At 37.0% G+C, this 20,192-nt stretch overlaps 3 protein-coding genes across 4 annotated transcripts; 2 read left to right on the top strand and 1 right to left on the bottom strand.

Moving 5' to 3' along the window:
- Positions 1-200: 200 nt before the first annotated feature.
- Positions 201-9,403, top strand: LOC111490713 (GTPase Der). The gene is made up of 12 exons (XM_023139270.1): positions 201-655; positions 915-976; positions 2,145-2,228; positions 2,366-2,659; positions 3,145-3,284; positions 4,479-4,566; positions 5,126-5,308; positions 5,924-6,085; positions 7,965-8,158; positions 8,367-8,517; positions 8,743-8,908; positions 9,008-9,403. The coding sequence occupies exons 1-12, from the start codon at positions 277-279 to the stop codon at positions 9,073-9,075; spliced, it is 1,971 nt and encodes a 656-aa protein (XP_022995038.1). The 5' UTR covers positions 201-276; the 3' UTR covers positions 9,076-9,403.
- Positions 9,404-12,768: 3,365 nt separating this feature from the next.
- LOC111490731 (aldehyde dehydrogenase family 3 member F1-like) lies at positions 12,769-16,099 on the top strand. Its single transcript, XM_023139309.1, has 10 exons — positions 12,769-13,019; positions 13,114-13,182; positions 13,259-13,355; positions 13,439-13,645; positions 13,769-13,893; positions 14,533-14,637; positions 14,712-14,884; positions 14,975-15,065; positions 15,176-15,325; positions 15,664-16,099. Exons 1-10 carry the CDS (start codon positions 12,846-12,848, stop codon positions 15,901-15,903), a joined length of 1,431 nt encoding a protein of 476 aa, XP_022995077.1. The 5' UTR covers positions 12,769-12,845; the 3' UTR covers positions 15,904-16,099.
- Positions 16,100-16,282: 183 nt separating this feature from the next.
- Positions 16,283-19,479, bottom strand: LOC111490699 (extensin-2-like). Of its 2 annotated transcripts, XM_023139253.1 has the most exons (2): positions 19,182-19,479; positions 16,283-19,145 (listed from the first exon to the last, which is right to left on the bottom strand). In XM_023139253.1, exons 1-2 carry the CDS (start codon positions 19,437-19,439, stop codon positions 16,629-16,631), a joined length of 2,775 nt encoding a protein of 924 aa, XP_022995021.1. In that variant the 5' UTR covers positions 19,440-19,479; the 3' UTR covers positions 16,283-16,628. The 2 variants fall into 2 exon arrangements, with proteins under 2 accessions (XP_022995021.1, XP_022995020.1); XM_023139252.1 differs by having other exon boundaries at positions 16,283-19,479.
- Between the last annotated feature and the right edge of the window lie 713 nt (positions 19,480-20,192).

Below are 20,192 nucleotides of genomic sequence, written 5' to 3'. Positions count from 1 at the left end.
TTATTAAAGGTCAAGATTAGCTTATGATTAATATTATAATTTGTTAATCGGATGAAGAATTAGACCACTAATAAAAATTTTACATTGGTGTAGTAATTTTGGTTAATGGGCTTCCCAGTCATGAAATGGGCTCGGCCCATAGGGCTATTTTACAATTACCCAAATCCTTTCCCCGCGCTGCGGATAAAGATAAACCTCTCTGCGATTTGCTCAACCTCCAAACGGTCGCCTTCTTCCCTCCTTTAGTGTTCCAGGCGCCAGTCCGGAGCTCCGACCATGGAAGCTCTGAAGCTTTGTTACTCTTCAACTCTCCTGTCTTGTAATTCATCTAGAAAACTCGCTTTCCTTCATCCGTTTGCTGTTACTTCTTCAATTTCGTCCTCTTTCTCTGTTCTTCGTCCATTTTCCTTGTTGAACTTATCCGGTTACCATAAATCTTCCTCATCCTCGCTTCGAACGGTTTGCGAATGTACTTCGGTTACTGGCGAGACTGGAATCCCTGAGAATTATGGAGATACCGAAGGGGAGAATCCAGGAGGGTTCCATGATGAATTTGACGATGTAGATTACTCCATTGATGTGGAGGCTTTGGAAGAAGAAGCCAAAGACGTTCTTCGAGAGTATTCTAGCTCTTTATCCCGAGAACTAAGACTAGGTGCGTGTTCTAACTGGCGTACTTTTTTTCTGCTTGAGGTTGTTATCGTAAAAAGAAATGTGCTAATGCATGTGTAGGATGGGCTGCCAATTTCTTACAGGTATGGTCGAATTACCATAGTTCTGTAATTATTATGTGCAATTATGTATCTCCTCCATGGTCCACAGCTTTTCCAGTAGTCCTATTGGTCATATTGTCGATATATTGCATTTGATATCTAAGATTACTCTTAACTCTGTTCATTTTCTGGTCTTCTTAGACGATGAATTGAATGATCAATCAGAAACTGGTCGGAAGAAGAATAAGCGTACACCTAGAAATGTCAGTAAGTCTCTTGTTGTTAATTTCCATCTTCAGTTCATCGGGGGCTTAGTTTAACTGACATCATCACATGTTTATTCCGTGAAATACTTTCGATTGAAGAACTAATTTAAGTAATATATAAGTACCTACTTTTTATTCCTAAATTTTACTGTCATGATCGATACAATGAAGGAAATTAGAAAGAAGGGAAAAGGAAAAAAAATAAAGGTCACTGCAACAATCTCAAGTAATTTGCATTTAAGAAAGAGATTCTAGTTGGAAGGGAAAAAAAAAAAAACTCATAGTTTGCTTTGAGGGTTTGGAAATTGTTTACGTTAGTACGTGATTTGAGATGGTTTTATAACAGAAATAGATGTTAGACTTATTGCATGTTCAGAACTGAAAATCAATTAGCAATTAGAGGAGTGAGTCATGTATCTTATAAAGATAAGCCAAGTATTTTATCTTTCTGATGTGGGGTTTTCAACAAGTTCCCTCAACATGGAGCCTCTTTGGGTTTACATTTCTTGGGTCAGGGATCCCAATGTTTCGACAGAAAATCCATTTGGACTTCATGGGCTCTAATGCCATCATAAGTTCTTGATATGAGTAAGGAACGAGCAGATAGAGACAAAATAAACTCTTTCTCACTAATGGTGATCAAAACACAGCCGTATATATAGGTTTACTGTAAATGCAAAATAAACAGAATTACAACTGAAATACACATGAAAGGCGACCAATGGAAAAAGGCAATGTAACAAGGGGCCAAGCATACCTCCCATTTCAAAAGTCAAAGTCCACCTAAACTGCGCTGGTTGTAATGGATCGACTTTATATATTTGGACTTCATGTACTTTGGTTATACACATGAAAGGTAAGTGAGCTCTCTTATCAGGAACCTGTTAGTTGACAACTCCATTACCTCATAATAACCATACCCATCACTCATATTAGGACATTACGGAACTTTGTCATGTATGCATTTATTTATTTCTCTTTGTTCTTTTTTATCAATCCTTTTGCAAATTTATTGCGTGAAAACCAAGATGTTTTTGAGCTTCTGTTGTTGTAAACACAGGAGAATAGAGCTACCTTGAAGAATTCACTGGTTGCTGTAAATGATATGTTTCCTATGCCACAATTTACATGTTCTTTTCCCTATTCTTACAAATTTTATATGCAGATCCCAGACCATCTTCTTCCAAAAGTCGCAATTGTTGGAAGGCCAAATGTTGGAAAATCTGCATTGTTCAATAGACTTGTTGGGGTAATAATCTTGCTTTTTGATAGTCCTATTACCATTTTTACTATTGAGCATCCACGCCCTGGAAATGAGATCTAAAGCTTCCAATACTATTATTATCCAGATAATGTTGTTCTAAATTAGCCTTTCTGATACCATAGGGAAACAGGGCTATTGTGGTGGATGAACCTGGTGTTACTAGGGATCGGTTATATGGTAGATCCTTTTGGGGGGACAATGAATTTATGGTGGTGGATACAGGAGGGGTTCTTTCTGTTTCGAAAACACAAAATGATGTCTTGGAGGAATTAGCAATCTCGACAACCATTGGCATGGATGGCATTCCCCTAGCTTCCAGGGAAGCAGCTGTTGCAAGGATGCCGTCAATGATTGAGAGGCAAGCTACAGCAGCTGTGGAAGAATCCTCTGTCGTCATATTCCTTGTTGATGGTCAGGTAATTTCAATTAATGATCATAAAAGCGCACTTGCTTTTGCATTTATTTTCCAGGATTGGTTATTCAAAATTTTTGAGCATCAATTATCTTTGTCAAAATTCTATTCGGAGTACTTTTGGATAAAGGATGCCTGTATATAAAAAATGTTAAATATAGAATTTTTTTTCTCCTCTAATAAAGGTGGCCTTGTCCCTGGTTATCGTAATATTGGATACTTATCAGTTAAAAGTATGTAGGTATTGTTTTATATCATCGATGGTTTGAAATATTTATTAATTTGATCAAAATATCAGGATATTACTTGTTCTCCTCTCGATTTTCATTCTGCGAATTCATTTTCTGTTGCTGATCCTCATAACTTTTTTTTTAATTTTTTTTTATTTTTAATTATGCTCTTTCAACAAATTTTCATCAAACTAGCATGTGATGATGTTGATATTAATGCTATTAAGATTTTGATCTAAAATAAAGATACTCTTACCAGGCAGGTCTAACGGCAGCTGATGAAGAAATTGCTGATTGGCTTCGTAGAAACTACTCAGATAAATATATAGTTCTTGCAGTTAACAAGTGTGAGTCTCCACGTAAAGGAATGATGCAGGCATCAGAGTTTTGGTCTTTAGGGTACGTTGTTATTGGGGATTTTCCTTTTAATTTAAACTTTCTCGTGCATATGTTGGTGGGGGTGGGGGGTTAGGTCATAATGAAACACTCGGAAGTCATAGTTGTTTCAAAATTTAACAGTCTTTGATATTCTTTCAACCCATGCTCTTGCCATATAATCAGAAATATTATTGAGAATGCACTTCATTTTAGAGCTCGGAAAAATATACTTATACTGGGGTTGAGAAAGATTGTTTTATGGTTAATTCCTTTTTTGGAAACACCATAATGTAGGATAATAATATAAGAGAAGTTACAAAATGTCATCCATTTAGATAAATTAGTTATGATCTGAAAAAGAAAAATTGAATACACCAAAACTACAGTTCATCATGGTGGTTGATAATAAATCCTGAAACATTTCCTTCTTTTAAACTAATATATAATATTATAGATTTTGTTTCTATTAAAATGGATTTGATTACAATAATAGAGTTTAATGCGATAAATCTCACACAGATGAGATCCTTTCCAGGGGATGCTATTATTTATATCTGCTATAGTGTATGTCTTGGCTTGCAGTAATTTTTTTTTTTGTTGGGTTATACATAATTCTAGATTGGACAATTGCTATAAAGAATTTTTTTCGAGTTTGCAAATGTTCCTGAAGAAACCGTGTTAAGGTTGTAGCCTATAAACTTATGGAGTGAGGAATGGTTGGGCCAATTGGAACAAAATAAGTAGGGGGAAGGGAAGGGTGCAATTAGAAGTTGACAAACTTTGGTTGTTGTGCGGTTTTTTAACTTTCCACAAGTGCTAGGCGAACACTCTTAGGTATGAAAATCTAGAAAGAGAGAAAACCAGAGCTCTTCAGCGGAGGGGAAAATTGAGAAACTCCTGTTTCTTGTCCATTATCTTTCTTTCCTCTTCCCATTTCTTTCTTATTTTCTTTTCTTTCTCCTTGTATCTCCAATACGAGTTCTATATGCTTGGACTATGTCAGTCTGCAACGATGATATGTTTCTGTTATAGTCTTCTGAATGTCTTCTCATCTTATGTTATCAACTGCAAAAATAGACTCCTTAAGTTAAGTCATCATTCTAGTAGGGGTGTGTTTGAGGGATTGATTGAGAGTTTTTTTTGGTAGGAGTCTACATGCCAAATTTTCACTTCGCATGCTCCGACCCATTTTTGATCATTTGATTTATTAACCAGGTTCACACCTCTTCCTGTATCTGCTCTATCTGGAACTGGGACTGGAGAGCTTCTTGATCTTGTTTGTTCAGGGTTGCAAAAAGTTGAGGTGAGGTTTGAATGCTTAAACTTGTGTCCTTACAAGTAGATGTGAATGTAGTATAATCAACATTACCTTTTGGTCGAATAGAGTTCCTGCTTCATTAACGTTGGCATTTGTTTGTGTGTCTAGAGTTTCCAAGTTTTAACAGTACCTTTTGGTCTTTTACCCCTATAATTATAATGTACTTTGGAATTATCTGTTAATTTTTTTGTCCCTGCTAAAAAGCTTTTAGAAGAGTACCATGAGTAGGACATCTCTAGGTCATTTAATTCGAAGAGTTCCATGTCAATGCTGTATCCATATTGCTGTATTGAAGTGTCTTTATGGGCTTTGTTCACTAGGCTTTTATTGTAATTATGACCTTATCTTGATTTTGTTAGTTTGGATTCCATTTTCTTTTTGTAGTTATATATATATATATTACATTGTATTGAACAAAAAATTCATGATCATAGTATATATCAACAATGACCAATCTTGCGTATTTGCATTTCTGCTTCTTAACGCTATATTCTTGTTTTATAGAAATGTTATCGATATTAATATCTGGTGGTGCCTGTATCAGGGTCTTGAGGATCTGCATGAAGAAGAAGATTACATTCCTGCTATAGCAATTGTTGGTCGACCTAATGTTGGTAAAAGTAGTATTTTAAATGCTTTGGTAGGAGAGGACAGAACAATTGTCAGCCCAATCAGCGGAACTACCCGTGATGCTATTGATACTGAATTTACAGGACAAGATGGTCAGGTTTGAGATGTTGCAATTCTACCCTTTGTCATATATTATTATTTTTATGAGAAAAACTTCATTAATCAGAAGAACATCACCGGGGCTGGGTATCACAGCCCAAACCTGAACCAAGTGAGGTGTTATTGATGAATATAAGCTTAATAGTTTGTTATGCAAAGTACTTGATATATGAAGACTCACTCAGACTGCATTTAATTGATAATAATAATAGTAGTATTATTCAAACCTTTTTTAAAATTTAGATACTAGTTTCGAGTGATCTGACCGATGAAGGTCTCCAGAATGGAATTACTTTGATTATTGATTCATTCATAAAAAACCTTTGTCAACTTTTGAATTGGTAAAACAAGAACATTATGTGAGAGTCGAGTGTCAAAAGGGAACTTGGGCTTTTTTTTTCTTTTTTTTCTTTTTATTTTTTATAATAGAGGATCAGGGTGGGTGGTTTTCCTTGGAGGTGGAAAATTCGCATGCTGGGTACTAATCTTGTCTGAAAAGGTTAAAATAATGCCGCTTGGGTAGATTCATGTGCAAATGAGCTTTTGTACATGTTATTATTGTAGAAATCTAATCTTGGTTGCTCCTAGTACTTAAGCGTTATCTATCTTGCAGAAATTCCGTTTAATTGATACTGCTGGAATTAGAAAAAGGGCAACTGTAGCATCATCCGGTAGCTTGACTGAGTCTCTATCTGTCAATCGAGCATTTCGTGCAATTCGTCGTTCTGACGTAGTGGCTCTTGTCATTGAAGCCATGGCTTGTATCACTGAACAGGTGAGACCCATGGTTTTTTCTTGAAGGATTAATTTATTGTATAGTTTGGCCAATACCCAGGAACCTTCCTGCTCTGTTCTCACGTTTCATTCTTTTAAGGTTCTGTAAGACTACTTGAATCCAAATGAAACCATCGTGAGGGCATTGCATTATTTTTTATTCCTACGTTCAAACTATTCTACTGAAGATAAAATGATATTGATAATAAACTTTGACTTTCGCCTGGGATTTAAGCTTGAAACAATAGCAAGGAGCGGAATATTAATATGCTTAAGAAGAAGGGAAAAATGATGCATTGGACTTCAGACTCGGTTTAATGTATAACAATTTTCTTTTTCTCTCCTCCCTCTTTTTCCATCCTTAACTTTTTTTTTTCCCCATTCACTCTCCCTTCTTTTTCCATCCACTCTTCCTTCTTTTTCTCATCCTTCATATCTTTTATATGCTTGGATTGTTTCTTCTAATTTTTTATTTTCTCATATCTTCTTCCATCTCTCTCCTCCTTTTTCCTTCTTCTCCATCTCTTCCCTCCTTTTTCTTTAGTTTTCAGCTTGAACTTGGTCTTTTTAACCACTCAGTCATCATACGCTCTACTCTTTCTCTAGGATCACCAAAACCTTTTGGCCGAACTAATGGCTGGTTGGTTGGTTTGTACAATGGTTAGAAATCCACAAGTCTCTGAAAAACCGAAATCGAAAGGTTGGAGGTTGGTGTAGGCTTGAGCCCAAAACTGACGCTAACTGATCAATGTGCACCCCACTATTTTGCTTTACCAATGCTAGGAAGAAGAAGGAGAAGGATAATAGGAACGGGGATGTGAATTATACATAGGTAGGCTAGTCCTGTTGCTCCATTTAGAAAAGGATCAATTGAAGATTGTTAGAGGTTGTTAATGTTAAGACAGTGAAAGGGAGGGAAGTGCGAGAATGGTGTGTTGTGCATTTTGGTGGGACTAGTTTATATATCTTGTACTTTGTGTATTATTTGGAGATATATTAATAAATTCTACATGGAATTCTCTTGAACCCCTATCAGATTACCGCTCTCTTATCTAAAAAGGATATAAAAAAAAGAGAAGAAGAGTACTGTTATCTGGGTTCCATGTTTCAATTGTTGAGGCACCTTTGTTTTGGTGTAATCTAATAGTGCTTTTCTCAATACTGTTTTCTATGCTCATACTAAATATATTGAGCTAGATTTGCACTTTATTACATCTGTGGGCTGCTAACACTCTAACTAAAGCTATTGCTACGTGCTACCCAATTTCATGCATATCAAATCCAAGGTCCAGGTTCCAACTCTACTATTCATGTTTTCCATGTTCAAGGTTTCCCCCCCACGTTTTGTGTCAGGGCTGCTGTGGACTGTTTCTGGAGGTGGCCAATCGCTTTATATCATGTCACAGGCTGTTGTAGAACTTTATTATTTGTAACCGAACAGGTGGTTTTCTGGTTTAGTTTTGGACAGCCTTACTCTCGAAACACTTGGTTAGAAGGTAGGGAGAAGAAAATTGTTTCCTTCATCATTTCTCACTTTACTAAAGTACATTTAGACTAGTAATCTTGAACTTCAAGATGGTTCACTTTTCAAGACTCCCAACGTGCTGAACAACACGGCTCTCGGGTGCTGCACTTTCTTCCTAATTTGATAGGATATGATTGAATTTGTAGTGGTGTATCTAGACAGTTCTTCATTTGGAACAGAATGTTACTAGCCTTGTTCGGCTTCATTTTTCCTATAAAGATCTTCGTTTGGGCTTTGTTATTCTTTATTTAGAGCATATATAACAACTTATTGATCATTCTTGCTTATTCTTTTGTTTCTTCCTTAATTGTTTTTCAATTACACCACCTTGTCATATTCCACTTGAATGTCCTAGGATTACAAAATAGCGGAAAGGATTGAGAAAGAAGGAAAAGGTTGCTTGATAGTTGTCAACAAGTGGGATACCATACCAAATAAAAACCAACAGACTACAATGTACTATGAGCAAGATGTCAGGGAAAAGCTACGTTCACTTGATTGGGCACCGATTGTTTACTCTACTGCAATAACTGGTCACAGTGTCGATAAGTATGTTCCATCACACTTCTAAACTTATTTATACATGACTTCTTTTATATTGTGCCTCAACGTGCACATGGTTTATATGGTAGAAGTTTTCCCTTATATTCCAAGCCATTGAAAGGAAATACAATATGTATGCACAAGATTTCTTTTATTGTTTATATACTGGCATTTGGATGCACGCTTATGGCCGTATTTTTTATGGTGGGATCAGGATTATAACTGCTGCTAGTGCAGTTGAAAAGGAAAGGTCTAGAAGGCTTACCACTTCCATACTAAATCAAGTAGTACAGGAAGCATTAGCTTTCAAGTCACCCCCAAGGACAAGGGGGGGCAAGAGAGGACGTGTTTATTACTGTACTCAGGTATTCATTACTAAGGGCGATTCTTCTTATGGTTCTATGATCTACAGCTCTTGGTTTAGGATGAAGGTTGCAAAGTTGTTAGTTTGTTCCTATCATATGAAATTTTGCATTTCTTTCCTTCATGTTATAAGGCAGCACATTGTTGATAAGAATTTTAAGCACTATGTATCTATCAAGTATTCTTGTTAAACTTGGTTATATGTTATATTTCTTTGTCCTCCACAGGCTGCTATAAGGCCACCCACGTTTGTTTTCTTTGTAAATGATGCAAAACTTTTTCCTGAAACATATCGGCGGTATATGGAGAAACAACTGCGTACAGATGCAGGTTTTCCTGGAACACCAATTCGGCTTCTTTGGCGAAGTAGAAAAAAAATGGAGAAGAAAGAAGGTAAGAATCACCTAATGGGGTAAAATAATTCAGAATACTTGGTCAAAGCACAGGGGACACATCTGAAATAACAAAATTATTTTTTTCTATTGGTTACAGGTAAGGCTACAACAAAGGCTCAGACGAATCCAACACAACGAGATAGAGAAGTTTCCTTCGCTAGGTGAGTAGATGGGTAAAGAGACAAATTTTTTTGTTTCCCCTAGCAAGAGCAACTCTGGAGTTGGATTCATCTTTTATTCAGAAAGAGCTGTGTTCTCTTTTGGGACTTATTGGAAGGATATGGTCAAATATACATAACAGTCAAATAGCTGAACAGTGGCTATCTAGGCTGTGTCTACCTGGAAGGAACAAACAATTTAATCGGGGTTGTTGAGGAACTACCCGAAAAGATGAGCCATTTGTGCTTATTATTATTTCTTTCTAAATGTCATATAAAGTTGTATCTTGATTTTAAGCCCTATTTTTATCAATCCGTGTCATGGTTTAAAGTAACAGGAGCCTCTTTATCTGTTACCGAAAGTGGGCAAGTAGACAAGTCTTGTTCGTAATGGACGGTAATTGTGGATATTTGGATGTGAACTAGTTTCTGATTGCACGGCAGTTTAAGCCAATCTAAAAGCTGCTCAAGTAGTAAATAAACGACTGCAACTGCTTCAATAGAAAAGGAAATATGTGCTGGATGTGGGCGTTGAGCAGGCAGATGCAACAATTACTCGGGTATGTGTCTGTCGCACTAATTCATCCTTCATATTTGTGATAACTTTTAAGACGCAACTTGCTAGTGACCAAATATGGTGTTCAGTTTTCAATTAATGTGTATATATATATATAGATGTATGATGTTCAGTTCAAATATTTTGTGGTTCTCTTTCACTTTGCCTTTTCCATTCATTTAATGTCCTAGTTTATGGATGGAGGAAACTGATCGATTGTTCTAGGCCCCATTTACTTTGCTAATCCTTAATAGAGAAGTTGCTGAAGGAGTTAGAAACGCGTCATTTCACATTAATCATGTGAAATAAGCATGCTATTTGTCATTTTCAATAGTCTGAATACTATGTTCATAGCTTTTAGGTTAGCATTTGTTGAGTAGAAGATGAGCTCTGCCTTTCCCCAGCAAAATTGATTAGGTTTAGCAGATTAAGATGAACAGTTGGAGAAATGTATATTAGTAATCAATGGATTATAACATTATGGATATTTAATCAAATCACAAGACCTCTTGTTTTGACATTATGGTAAACTACAGTTGAACATGAAACTTATTTGGATAGAATATTGACTCGTATTGAATTTAATTGCTTATGATGCCCTTAATATCATTATTCTTATCATCTATCCAAGTTTGGAATCACGACTCTTCACAATAGTATGATATTGTCCGTTTTGAGCATAAGCTCTCATGGATTTGCTTTGGGCTTTCCAAAAGGCCTCAACCAATGAAGGTAGTATTCCTCACTTATAAACCCATGATCTTCCACTAAATTAATCAATGTGGGACTTATTCCCAATAATCCTCAACAATCCTCCCCTCGAACAAAGTACACTATAAGCCTCCTTTGAGGCTTATGGAGCTCTCGAATAGCCTCCCTTAATCGAGGCGAACAAAGATAAGCCTCCTTTGAAGGTTATGGAGTTCTCGAATAGTCTCTTCTTAATCGAGGCTCAACCCCTTTTTTTGGAGCCCTTGAACAAAATACACCATTTGTTCGACACTTTAGTCGTTTTTTACTACACCTTCGAGGCCCACAATTCTTTGTTCGACATTTAAGGGTTTTATCGACATGGGTTAAGTTTGAGCATGATTCTGATACCATGTTAGGAATCACAACTCTCCACAATGGTATGATATTGTCTACTTTGAGCATAAGCTCTCATGGTTTTGCTTTGGGTTTCTTAAAAGGCCTCAACCAATGAAGATAGTATTCTTCACTTATAAATTCATGATCTTCTACGGAGAGTCAGGTACAAGAGGGCTTTGTGTGGTGTTTTATTATTGGCAATGTGATTACTCATGTGTGGTGTTTTATTATTGGCAATGTGATTACTCAGTTATGGTTACAGGCATTAAAGCTACGGCAATTAATGATGAACTATCAAATCCATCTAATTTATCGCTGGTTTTATGGTGAATGTTTATTGCCGGAGCCTTTGTGATACTTTCTGCCTTCTGTGTCCAATTTGCAGGCTCTGTCTAGGCGGCAGTTTTTTCGTTTGTTAATTCTCACTTACATCTCTCTCTGTTTTTTCTCCCTTAAAAATAAGTAATTTTCGTCTCTATAAATTCTTATAAATCTTTCATACTTATGCTTTGCAAACCCTTAAGATCTCTTAATTCGATGGTAATGTTAATTCATTCATACATTCTTTGTTGCATTAAATGCTTGGGTTATTCAAAGTGGCATCTTCCTAGGTGACTTTTTCACAACCAACTTCACATATTGACTTTTTCAAAAAACTCATCTTTTCATAAATTTTTTTATATCTTTTCATCAATTTTTTTATTCTTTCCCTTTTCTAATTTCATATTCCATTTTAACTGAAATAGATTCTTAAAATTCAGAAGTATATTATAAATATTTAAAATTTTAATTATGTTTAATAGATTTTTAAACATTAAAAAATGTTTAACAAGTCTAGAAAATAAGTTCTCAAACCTTTAATAATAATAATATTAATTTTAAAAAAATACGTCGATCACTTATTTAACCTAAAAATTAATATTAAGTATGAAGAACGGAATGCTGCAATGATAGGAAAATAGTGGCCTGAAAAATTAGAAATTAAGCATTATTATGACGTATTTACTAACTTCAATTATTACATCTTGTTACATTTATTTTAATAATAATAATAGGTTAATAGGTTACAAGGAGCGGTGTAGTAGTAATGTCTGGTTTTCATTATTTTTTTTGGCCCAAATTAAGCCACATCACTTCTCTTAATAATATACATTTTCTTTTTAAATTATTTATCCCATAAGCATTAAATTGAAAGGGACCAACTTAACTTCGTTTAATATCTCCAAACATTATTTACTTCTAGAGCTTTTCTCACCCAAAAAATAAAATTAAATAAAATAATAATAATAATAGTTTGGTCCCTATTTTAAATTTTCATTTCATATTTATACTTTTTAAATATTCAAATTTAGTCTCATTAGCTTTTTCTTTATAATTTTGAAAATTTATTTACCTGAGGTTTTTTCTTATATTAAAACCATTATTATTATCAAACCAATTTAGATGTAAAAAAATGTTCATAATTAAATTTGAATATTTAAAATTATAATAACTAAAATGGGCTAATTAGAAGGGACATTTTATTTAATTTTATCAGTACATAGAGCAACCCACGTCGGGGTGTTCCCTCCTATCTAAAGAATTCACATCTCCACCCACTTCCCCTTTACTTCAGCTCTACATTCATTATTCATTATTACATGAAAAAAAAAAAAAAAACTATTTTATTTTCGAATTTCCTATGATCCATCATTAATGATTTTTGACATGTGCATATATATACTTTGACCGGTAGTAAGATAGTTAATAATTGGATAAATGTATTTGATATTATATTATAACTTCATAAACTAAAACGAAAGTCAAAGCCCACTATTAGAAAATATTGTTTTTTTAAATTCTCTTTCAAGGGTTTTAAAATGCGTTTGTTAATGAGATGTTTTCACACGCTTATAAAAAGAATGTTTTGTTCTCCTCCTCAACCGATGTAGTATCTGACAACGAAAACTTATGTTCAAAGTGGACGACGTAAATTTAATACAATAACCTAACTAGCTAGCATTAATGGAATCATAAATTAAGAAGAAGAGGCAGAAGTGGGATGGAGAAAAGGAATATGAAGAGCAGCGAGAGGGATAGTTGTTAGGAGTATAAATAGTTGAAGCAAGTAAGTAAGATCCAAGCAAACAAAAATGGATTCAGAGGATTTGAGAGATTACTACAAGACTGGTACAACAAAGGAGGCCTCTTGGAGGGTGTCACAGCTCAAAGCCTTACGCCAACTTATAGAACACAATGAACACCAAATTTACAGCGCCCTTATGCAAGATTTGGGGAAACACCAAGTTGAAGCTTTTAGAGATGAGGTTTGGATTTTGATTTTGTTGTTGTAGTTGTTGTTTTGTTCTTTTTATTGAGATTTTGCCATTTTTTTTTTTTTTTTTTTTTTTTTTTTTGTAGATTGGTACTCTGCAAAAGTCCCTAAACTCTGCTTTGGATAATTTGAAGCATTGGATGTCACCCAAAAAGGTCACTTTTTTAGATGGGTTATGAGCTATAATCCAAATGGGTTTGTTAAAAATGGGTTTAATTTTTTGAAACGCAGGCAAAGCTGCCATTAATAGCGTTGCTAAGCTCAGCTGAAATGGTTCCACAGCCTTTGGGCGTTGTTCTTATAATCTCATCTTGGAATTTTCCGTTTGGTGAGTGAAAATTTGATTCGGAAGTGTTTTTTTTTTTAATGTTGACGTTAATAATAACATATGGGTGTGGAAAATGGGATAAGGGTTGTCGTTGGAGCCGTTGATTGGAGCAATAGCTGCCGGAAATTGCGTGGTTTTGAAGACGTCGGAGTCTGCTCCGGCGAGTTCGGCTTTGCTGGCGAATACCATCGGGAAATATGTTGATAATAAAGCTGTGAGGGTTGTGGAAGGTGGGGCGGCGGATGGGGAGCGGCTGCTGCAGCAGCGGTGGGAGAAGATTTTCTTTACAGGTGGAAGTAATTAATTGAAGCAGTTGATCCTGTGGTGGTTGCATTATTAATATTAATATTATTTGTTATTTGTTATATAATAATGTTTGATTTTGAATTTTGAATGTAAAAAAAAACACTTAGGAAGTGAACGAGTGGGGCGGATTGTTATGGCGGCCGCCGCGAAACACCTGACGCCGGTGACTTTGGAGCTCGGCGGGAAGTGCCCCGCCATCGTTGACTCACTCTCATTTTCATGGGACATTGAGGTTCGTTTACTTTCTTTGGGACAGTTTATGTCGGTCGTTACCAATAATTTATACAAAATAATAATAATAATAATAATAATAATAATTTATTAAATTAAACAAAATTCGAACTGTAATTAATTTGTTTTAAATCAATTAATTTTATAGTGTCCATTATTTTTGAAGCTTCATTAATTTTGCATTAAACATGTGGTTTGTTTTTAATGTTCATTAATTGAAGATGATAGTATTTTTGTTAGTGTTTCCTTAAATTAAAAATGCATTATAATTAATTATAATTAAAATTATAATGTTTGTAAAAATGTGACATAAAAATTAATACAATTATCAAATTTATAGTTAAAATTTAAATTAAAATAATAACCTATAGTTTTATAAAACTTTCATTAACAATCTCCACGATATAAAATCAAATTTATGAAATTCTAAAAAAAAAAAAAAAAAAAAAACTCTAATTTTTTTTTTAAATAAGTTTATAATTTAACCTTCCTTTGGTGTATAATTAATTAGTTTTATATTTTTATTTATTTATTTATTTATAGAAATACAAATGATTTTGCCGCTGCGCTCGCGCTGTTTTAATTCTGCAATATTAGAAACAGAATAAGACATGATTCTTCTTCGATTTTGACCTGCAAGGCTACTGCCAAACGGATCGTCATCGGAAAATTCGGGAACTGCGCCGGTCAAGCTTGCATTGCAATCGATTATGTCCTCATTGAACATAGGTTTATACCTACATTGGTACGATTTCTTGATTAATCGCTCGATCGTTCCCCTTAATTTCCAGAACGCGGTGTTTGATTCGTTGTTTTTAGGTCGAATTGATGAAGAAGTTTATCAAGGAATTCTTTGATAAAAGTTCGAACCAGGCGAAAACCATGGCGAGGATCGTAAACAAACAAAATTTCTTGAGATTGAAGAATCTGGTGGATGAACCTGATGTACGAGCTACGATCATCTATGGGGGATCCATGGACGAAGACAAATTGTGAGTGATTAATATTAGTAGTCTATTCCACATATGAACTTAGCTATAATAATACTTCCTTAAATTAAACAATGTGATAAAATGAATTAGGTTTGTTGAGCCGACTATTCTGTTGAATCCGCCAAGCGATGCAGAAATTATGACGGATGAAATCTTTGGACCATTGCTTCCCATAATTGGAGTAAGTTCATGTTCTTCATTTACAGCTCTATAATATTGTCCAGCCTTTCATTCTGGTGGATTAGTAAAAGTGGAAAGTGATGGATCATATTCAATTTCTTCCTTGGGTAGCTGGACAGGATTGAAGACAGTATAGATTTCATCAATTCAAAACCTAAGCCTCTCGCCGTTTATGCCTTCACAAAGGATAAAGCTTTCCAAAGGAGACTCGTCTCAGAAACCTCGTCCGGCAGTTTGACATTCAATGATGCAATTATTCAGGTACGGACTTTTCCATTTCCTTTCTACGAAAGCATTGAAAAATATTTTAGTATTAAGTGTGAGCTGAAATAGTTTTGGATCTGAATTATATGGCCTATGTTTGGATGATCATATATCAATTTTTTTTATATGGCAAAGTAGAATTAGAATCAGCACATCCATAGATCGAAATAAACAAACCGCAAATTTAAGCTTGGCCTCATAACTTAAGCCAGAGTCTGTATGGAGAAACCATAGTAGGTGTGCTGACACAAGTGGGTCAAAAGAAAAACAAGCCATTATAAGCTGCTGCTGCTGCTGCTTCAAAAGCCTTATTGTCGTTTTTGTTGTCGATTCAGTATGCAGCCGATACACTCCCGTTTGGAGGGGTTGGTGAAAGTGGGATTGGAAGGTACCATGGAAAATTCTCATTCGACACTTTTAGTCATGAAAAGGCTGTTCTGAAGAGGAGCTTTTTGGTTGACTTCTGGTTCAGATATCCGCCATGGAACAGTCACAAGCTTCAGCTGCTTCGAGAAGCTTACAGTCTTAACTATTTTCAGCTTGTTCTCACTGTTTTGGGTTTGAAAAAGTCCTAATTAGAAGAAGACACCTACTTTTTTCTTTAGCTTCTCGTTCTACCCTATAAATAAACAAAAGCTACATCTGTGTTGTAACAACATGTATTAAATTTCAACTAAGACCATCCAATCTTAATTCTTGTCGGTTGGCATTTACTCCCTTTTTATCTCCAGCCAGTGTGATCCTGAGTGTAAAAATTTAAACCACTTTTTATCCTTTTTGTTTATTATTTTTATAAGAAACAAGAACATCCTATTAGATGAACAAAAGGATTAATGATTTTTAGTTAAGAATCAACAACTTATCAGCAACTGTTAGTTTAGTAGTATTTGGAGCAATGGTTAGAAAGTATTCGATCTATCATCATAACTTGAACATTTAAATACATCAATTTCAGAAAGCTTACGATCTCGTCATCATCAATTAAACATCAAAATACATAAATTTAAATGAAATAGTGATAAACACAAACCAGAAGAATTGAATTTGCCAAGGATTATGTAAAGTCAAATACAACAATTGATAGAATTCAAATATTTAGCATCCAGATCTTGGATGCCAAAAAAACAATACAACAATTCCTCTGGAATGATACACTCGCAAAGGATCCAGGAACAGTCACACCATTAATTAAATTGATCGCCTCCAAATTCACCTTCTATGTAGAAAGTTGGCTAATATTATTCATACAACTTAATATAATTTAAATGCCATCACTTAGTGAACTTTTGTTGGTGGTGTTCTAGTGTGGATATTTGGATTTATGCGGTGGAGGTGGTGATTTGTAGTAATAAGGTGGGGGTGGTGATGGAGATGGTGGTGGTGGAGACTTATAATAATATGGTGGTGGTGGAGACTTCACTGGAGGGGGAGGGGACTTGTAATAGTAAGGTGGTGGTGGTGATGGGGATGGAGGTGGAGGTGACTTATAGTAATAAGGTGGAGGAGGTGATGGAGATGGTGGAGGCGGAGATTTGTAAATATATGGAGGAGGTGGTGATGGAGATGGTGGAGGTGGTGATTTATAGATATAAGGAGGGGGAGGAGACTTGTAGACATAGTGAGGCGGTGGAGGTGACTTGTAGACGTAGGGAGGCGGTGGGGGAGACTTGTAGACGTAGGGAGGTGGTGTAGGGGACTTGTAGACGTAGGGAGGTGGTGGTGGAGATTTATAGACGTAGGGTGGTGGTGGAGGGGACTTATAGACATAGGGTGGTGGTGGAGGAGATTTGTAGATGTAAGGAGGTGGTGGCGGAGATTTATAGATGTAGGGAGGTGGTGGAGGGGACTTGTAGACATAAGGAGGTGGTGGCGGCGGAGATTTATAGATGTAAGGAGGTGGTGGCGGAGACTTGTAGACATAAGGAGGTGGTGGAGGAGATTTATAGATGTAGGGAGGTGGTGGAGGGGACTTATAGACATAGGGTGGTGGTGGAGGAGATTTATAGATGTAAGGAGGTGGTGGAGGAGACTTGTAGACGTAGGGTGGCGGTGGAGGAGATTTATAGACGTAGGGAGGCGGTGGTGGAGACTTGTAAATGTAGGGAGGCGGTGGTGGAGACTTGTAGACGTACGGTGGGGGTGGTGGAGACTTGTAGACGTACGGTGGGGGTGGTGGAGACTTGTAGACATAGGGGGGTGGTGGAGGAGACTTGTAGACATAGGGAGGTGGTGGAGGAGATTTATAAGCATAAGGAGATGGTGGCGGCGGAGATTTATAGATGTAGGGAGGTGGTGGAGGAGACTTGTAGACGTAGGGTGGCGGTGGAGGAGATTTATAGACGTAGGGAGGTGGTGGTGGAGACTTGTAAACGTAGGGAGGCGGTGGTGGAGACTTGTAGACGTACGGTGGGGGTGGTGGAGACTTGTAGACATAGGGGGGTGGTGGAGGAGACTTGTAGACATAGGGAGGTGGTGGAGGAGATTTATAAGCATAAGGAGATGGTGGCGGCGGAGATTTATAGATGTAGGGAGGTGGTGGAGGAGACTTGTAGACATAGGGAGGTGGTGGAGGAGATTTATAAGCATAAGGAGATGGTGGCGGCGGAGATTTATAGATGTAGGGAGGTGGTGGAGGAGACTTGTAGACATATGGAGGTGGTGGAGGAGATTTATAGATGTAGGGAGGTGGTGGAGGAGACTTGTAAACGTAGGGAGGTGGTGGGGGAGACTTGTAAGCATAGGGTGGCGGCGGCGGCGGAGATTTGTAGATATATGGAGGTGGTGGCGGAGATTGGTAGATATATGGAGGTGGTGGAGGAGATTTATAGACGTAGGGAGGTGGTGGAGGAGAGTTGTAGACGTATGGAGGTGGTGGCGGGGACTTGTAGACATAAGGTGGGGGTGGTGGAGACTTGTAGACATATGGAGGTGGTGGAGGAGACTTGTAGACATATGGAGGTGGTGGAGGAGATTTATAGACGTAGGGAGGTGGTGGCGGAGACTTGTAGACATATGGAGGTGGTGGAGGGGATTTATAGACATAAGGAGGTGGTGGCGGAGACTTGTAAATGTAGGGAGGTGGTGGCGGAGACTTGTAGACGTAGGGAGGTGGTGGCGGCGGAGACTTGTAGACATATGGAGGTGGTGGAGGGGATTTATAGACATAAGGTGGTGGTGGAGGGGATTTATAGACATATGGAGGTGGTGGTGGAGACTTGTAAACATAAGGTGGGGGTGGCGGAGACTTGTAGACATATGGAGGTGGTGGCGGAGACTTGTAAATGTAGGGAGGTGGTGGCGGAGACTTGTAAACATATGGTGGTGGTGGCGGAGACTTGTAAACATATGGTGGTGGTGGAGGAGATTTATAGACATAAGGAGGTGGTGGTGGAGACTTGTAAATGTAGGGAGGTGGTGGCGGAGACTTGTAGACATATGGAGGTGGTGGCGGAGACTTGTAAATGTAGGGAGGTGGTGGTGGAGACTTGTAAATGTAGGGAGGTGGTGGCGGAGACTTGTAGACATATGGAGGTGGTGGCGGAGACTTGTAAATGTAGGGAGGTGGTGGCGGAGACTTGTAAACATAAGGTGGGGGTGGTGGAGACTTGTAGACATATGGAGGTGGTGGAGGAGATTTATAGACATAAGGAGGTGGTGGTGGAGACTTGTAAATGTAGGGAGGTGGTGGCGGAGACTTGTAAACATACGGTGGGGGTGGTGGAGACTTGTAGACGTAGGGAGGTGGTGGCGGAGACTTGTAAAGATATGGAGGTGGTGACTTGTGGTGGTGGTAATGTTTGGGTGGGGGTGGCATGTGGTGGTGCTTGTATTTTGGTGGAGGTGGTGGCTTGTGGTGGTGCTTGTATTTTGGTGGAGGTGGTGGCTTGTGGTGGTGTCCATACTTCGACTGTGGTGGTTTATGGTGATGATCCACCGGCGGATAAGTATTGTGATGTTGATGCTTTGGTAAATCACCACCGAGTTCAGGGTTTTTGATAGGTAACAACAAATCATCATCGACTTGAGCAGTCACTACGGTGGTGGCAATGAGGCAAATCGCCACCACCGAGAGCAGCTGAGGCCAATGCCTCAAAGGCTTCATAGCCCCCATCTTCCAGCAATGCCCACTTATTGCTGGATATCTATTTCCTTCAAATACAATAGATTATGGGTGTGAGTTGCATTACAAGGTATGCTTCCAACCCTTTATATACTACTCATCAATGCCTTGTTGGTTGACAGAATATGATTGAATAATCTTAATGTGAAAGCTTTTTGGGCCTAAAACTATGCATTGCAGTTTTTTAATTCAATCTTGGCTTATCAGAGATAGGACTTTTTGGAAGCTTGAATTGAATATTGAGTTTGTAAGTTCATCATGGCCATCGACAACTAACTTGATGGAGATGCCTTTGAGGCCTTAATTTAAGAGAATAAGTACTGCACGTTCTAAGCATATTTTTGTTCCTTCATAGAAATGGGGGTTGGTTTACCATGTCAGTGTTATAATTTCTAATTAAAATTGTCTCTCTTGACTTTTGGTAACGCTTTTATTTTAATTACATTATATTTGCCTCATTTGTTGCAAATTTTTCTTTAATTTTGTTGACTTAATGAAGTTTTTTTTAAAGATTAAAGCTACATTTCTGTTTTTAAATTTTCACGTTTGTTAGAAATGATATTAACTAAAAGTATATTTTAAGCTTTTATTTTTTCTCTTTAATAATTTATTGGGATGAGTTGCATAATGAGCATAAAATTATGCAACATAGATCTAATATTTGCGTGTTAGATTCTTTTATCTCTAGTAATATATATTTGGTAGTGAGAATAAGTTTCTTTTTTTTTTTTTTTTTTTTTTTTT

This window comes from Cucurbita maxima, unplaced genomic scaffold (assembly GCF_002738345.1).
Source record: "Cucurbita maxima cultivar Rimu unplaced genomic scaffold, Cmax_1.0 Cma_Scf00016, whole genome shotgun sequence".
NCBI lineage: Eukaryota > Viridiplantae > Streptophyta > Magnoliopsida > Cucurbitales > Cucurbitaceae > Cucurbita > Cucurbita maxima.
The sequence above is the reverse complement of the archived record's forward strand: the minus strand, read 5'-3'. Positions and strand labels throughout refer to the sequence as shown.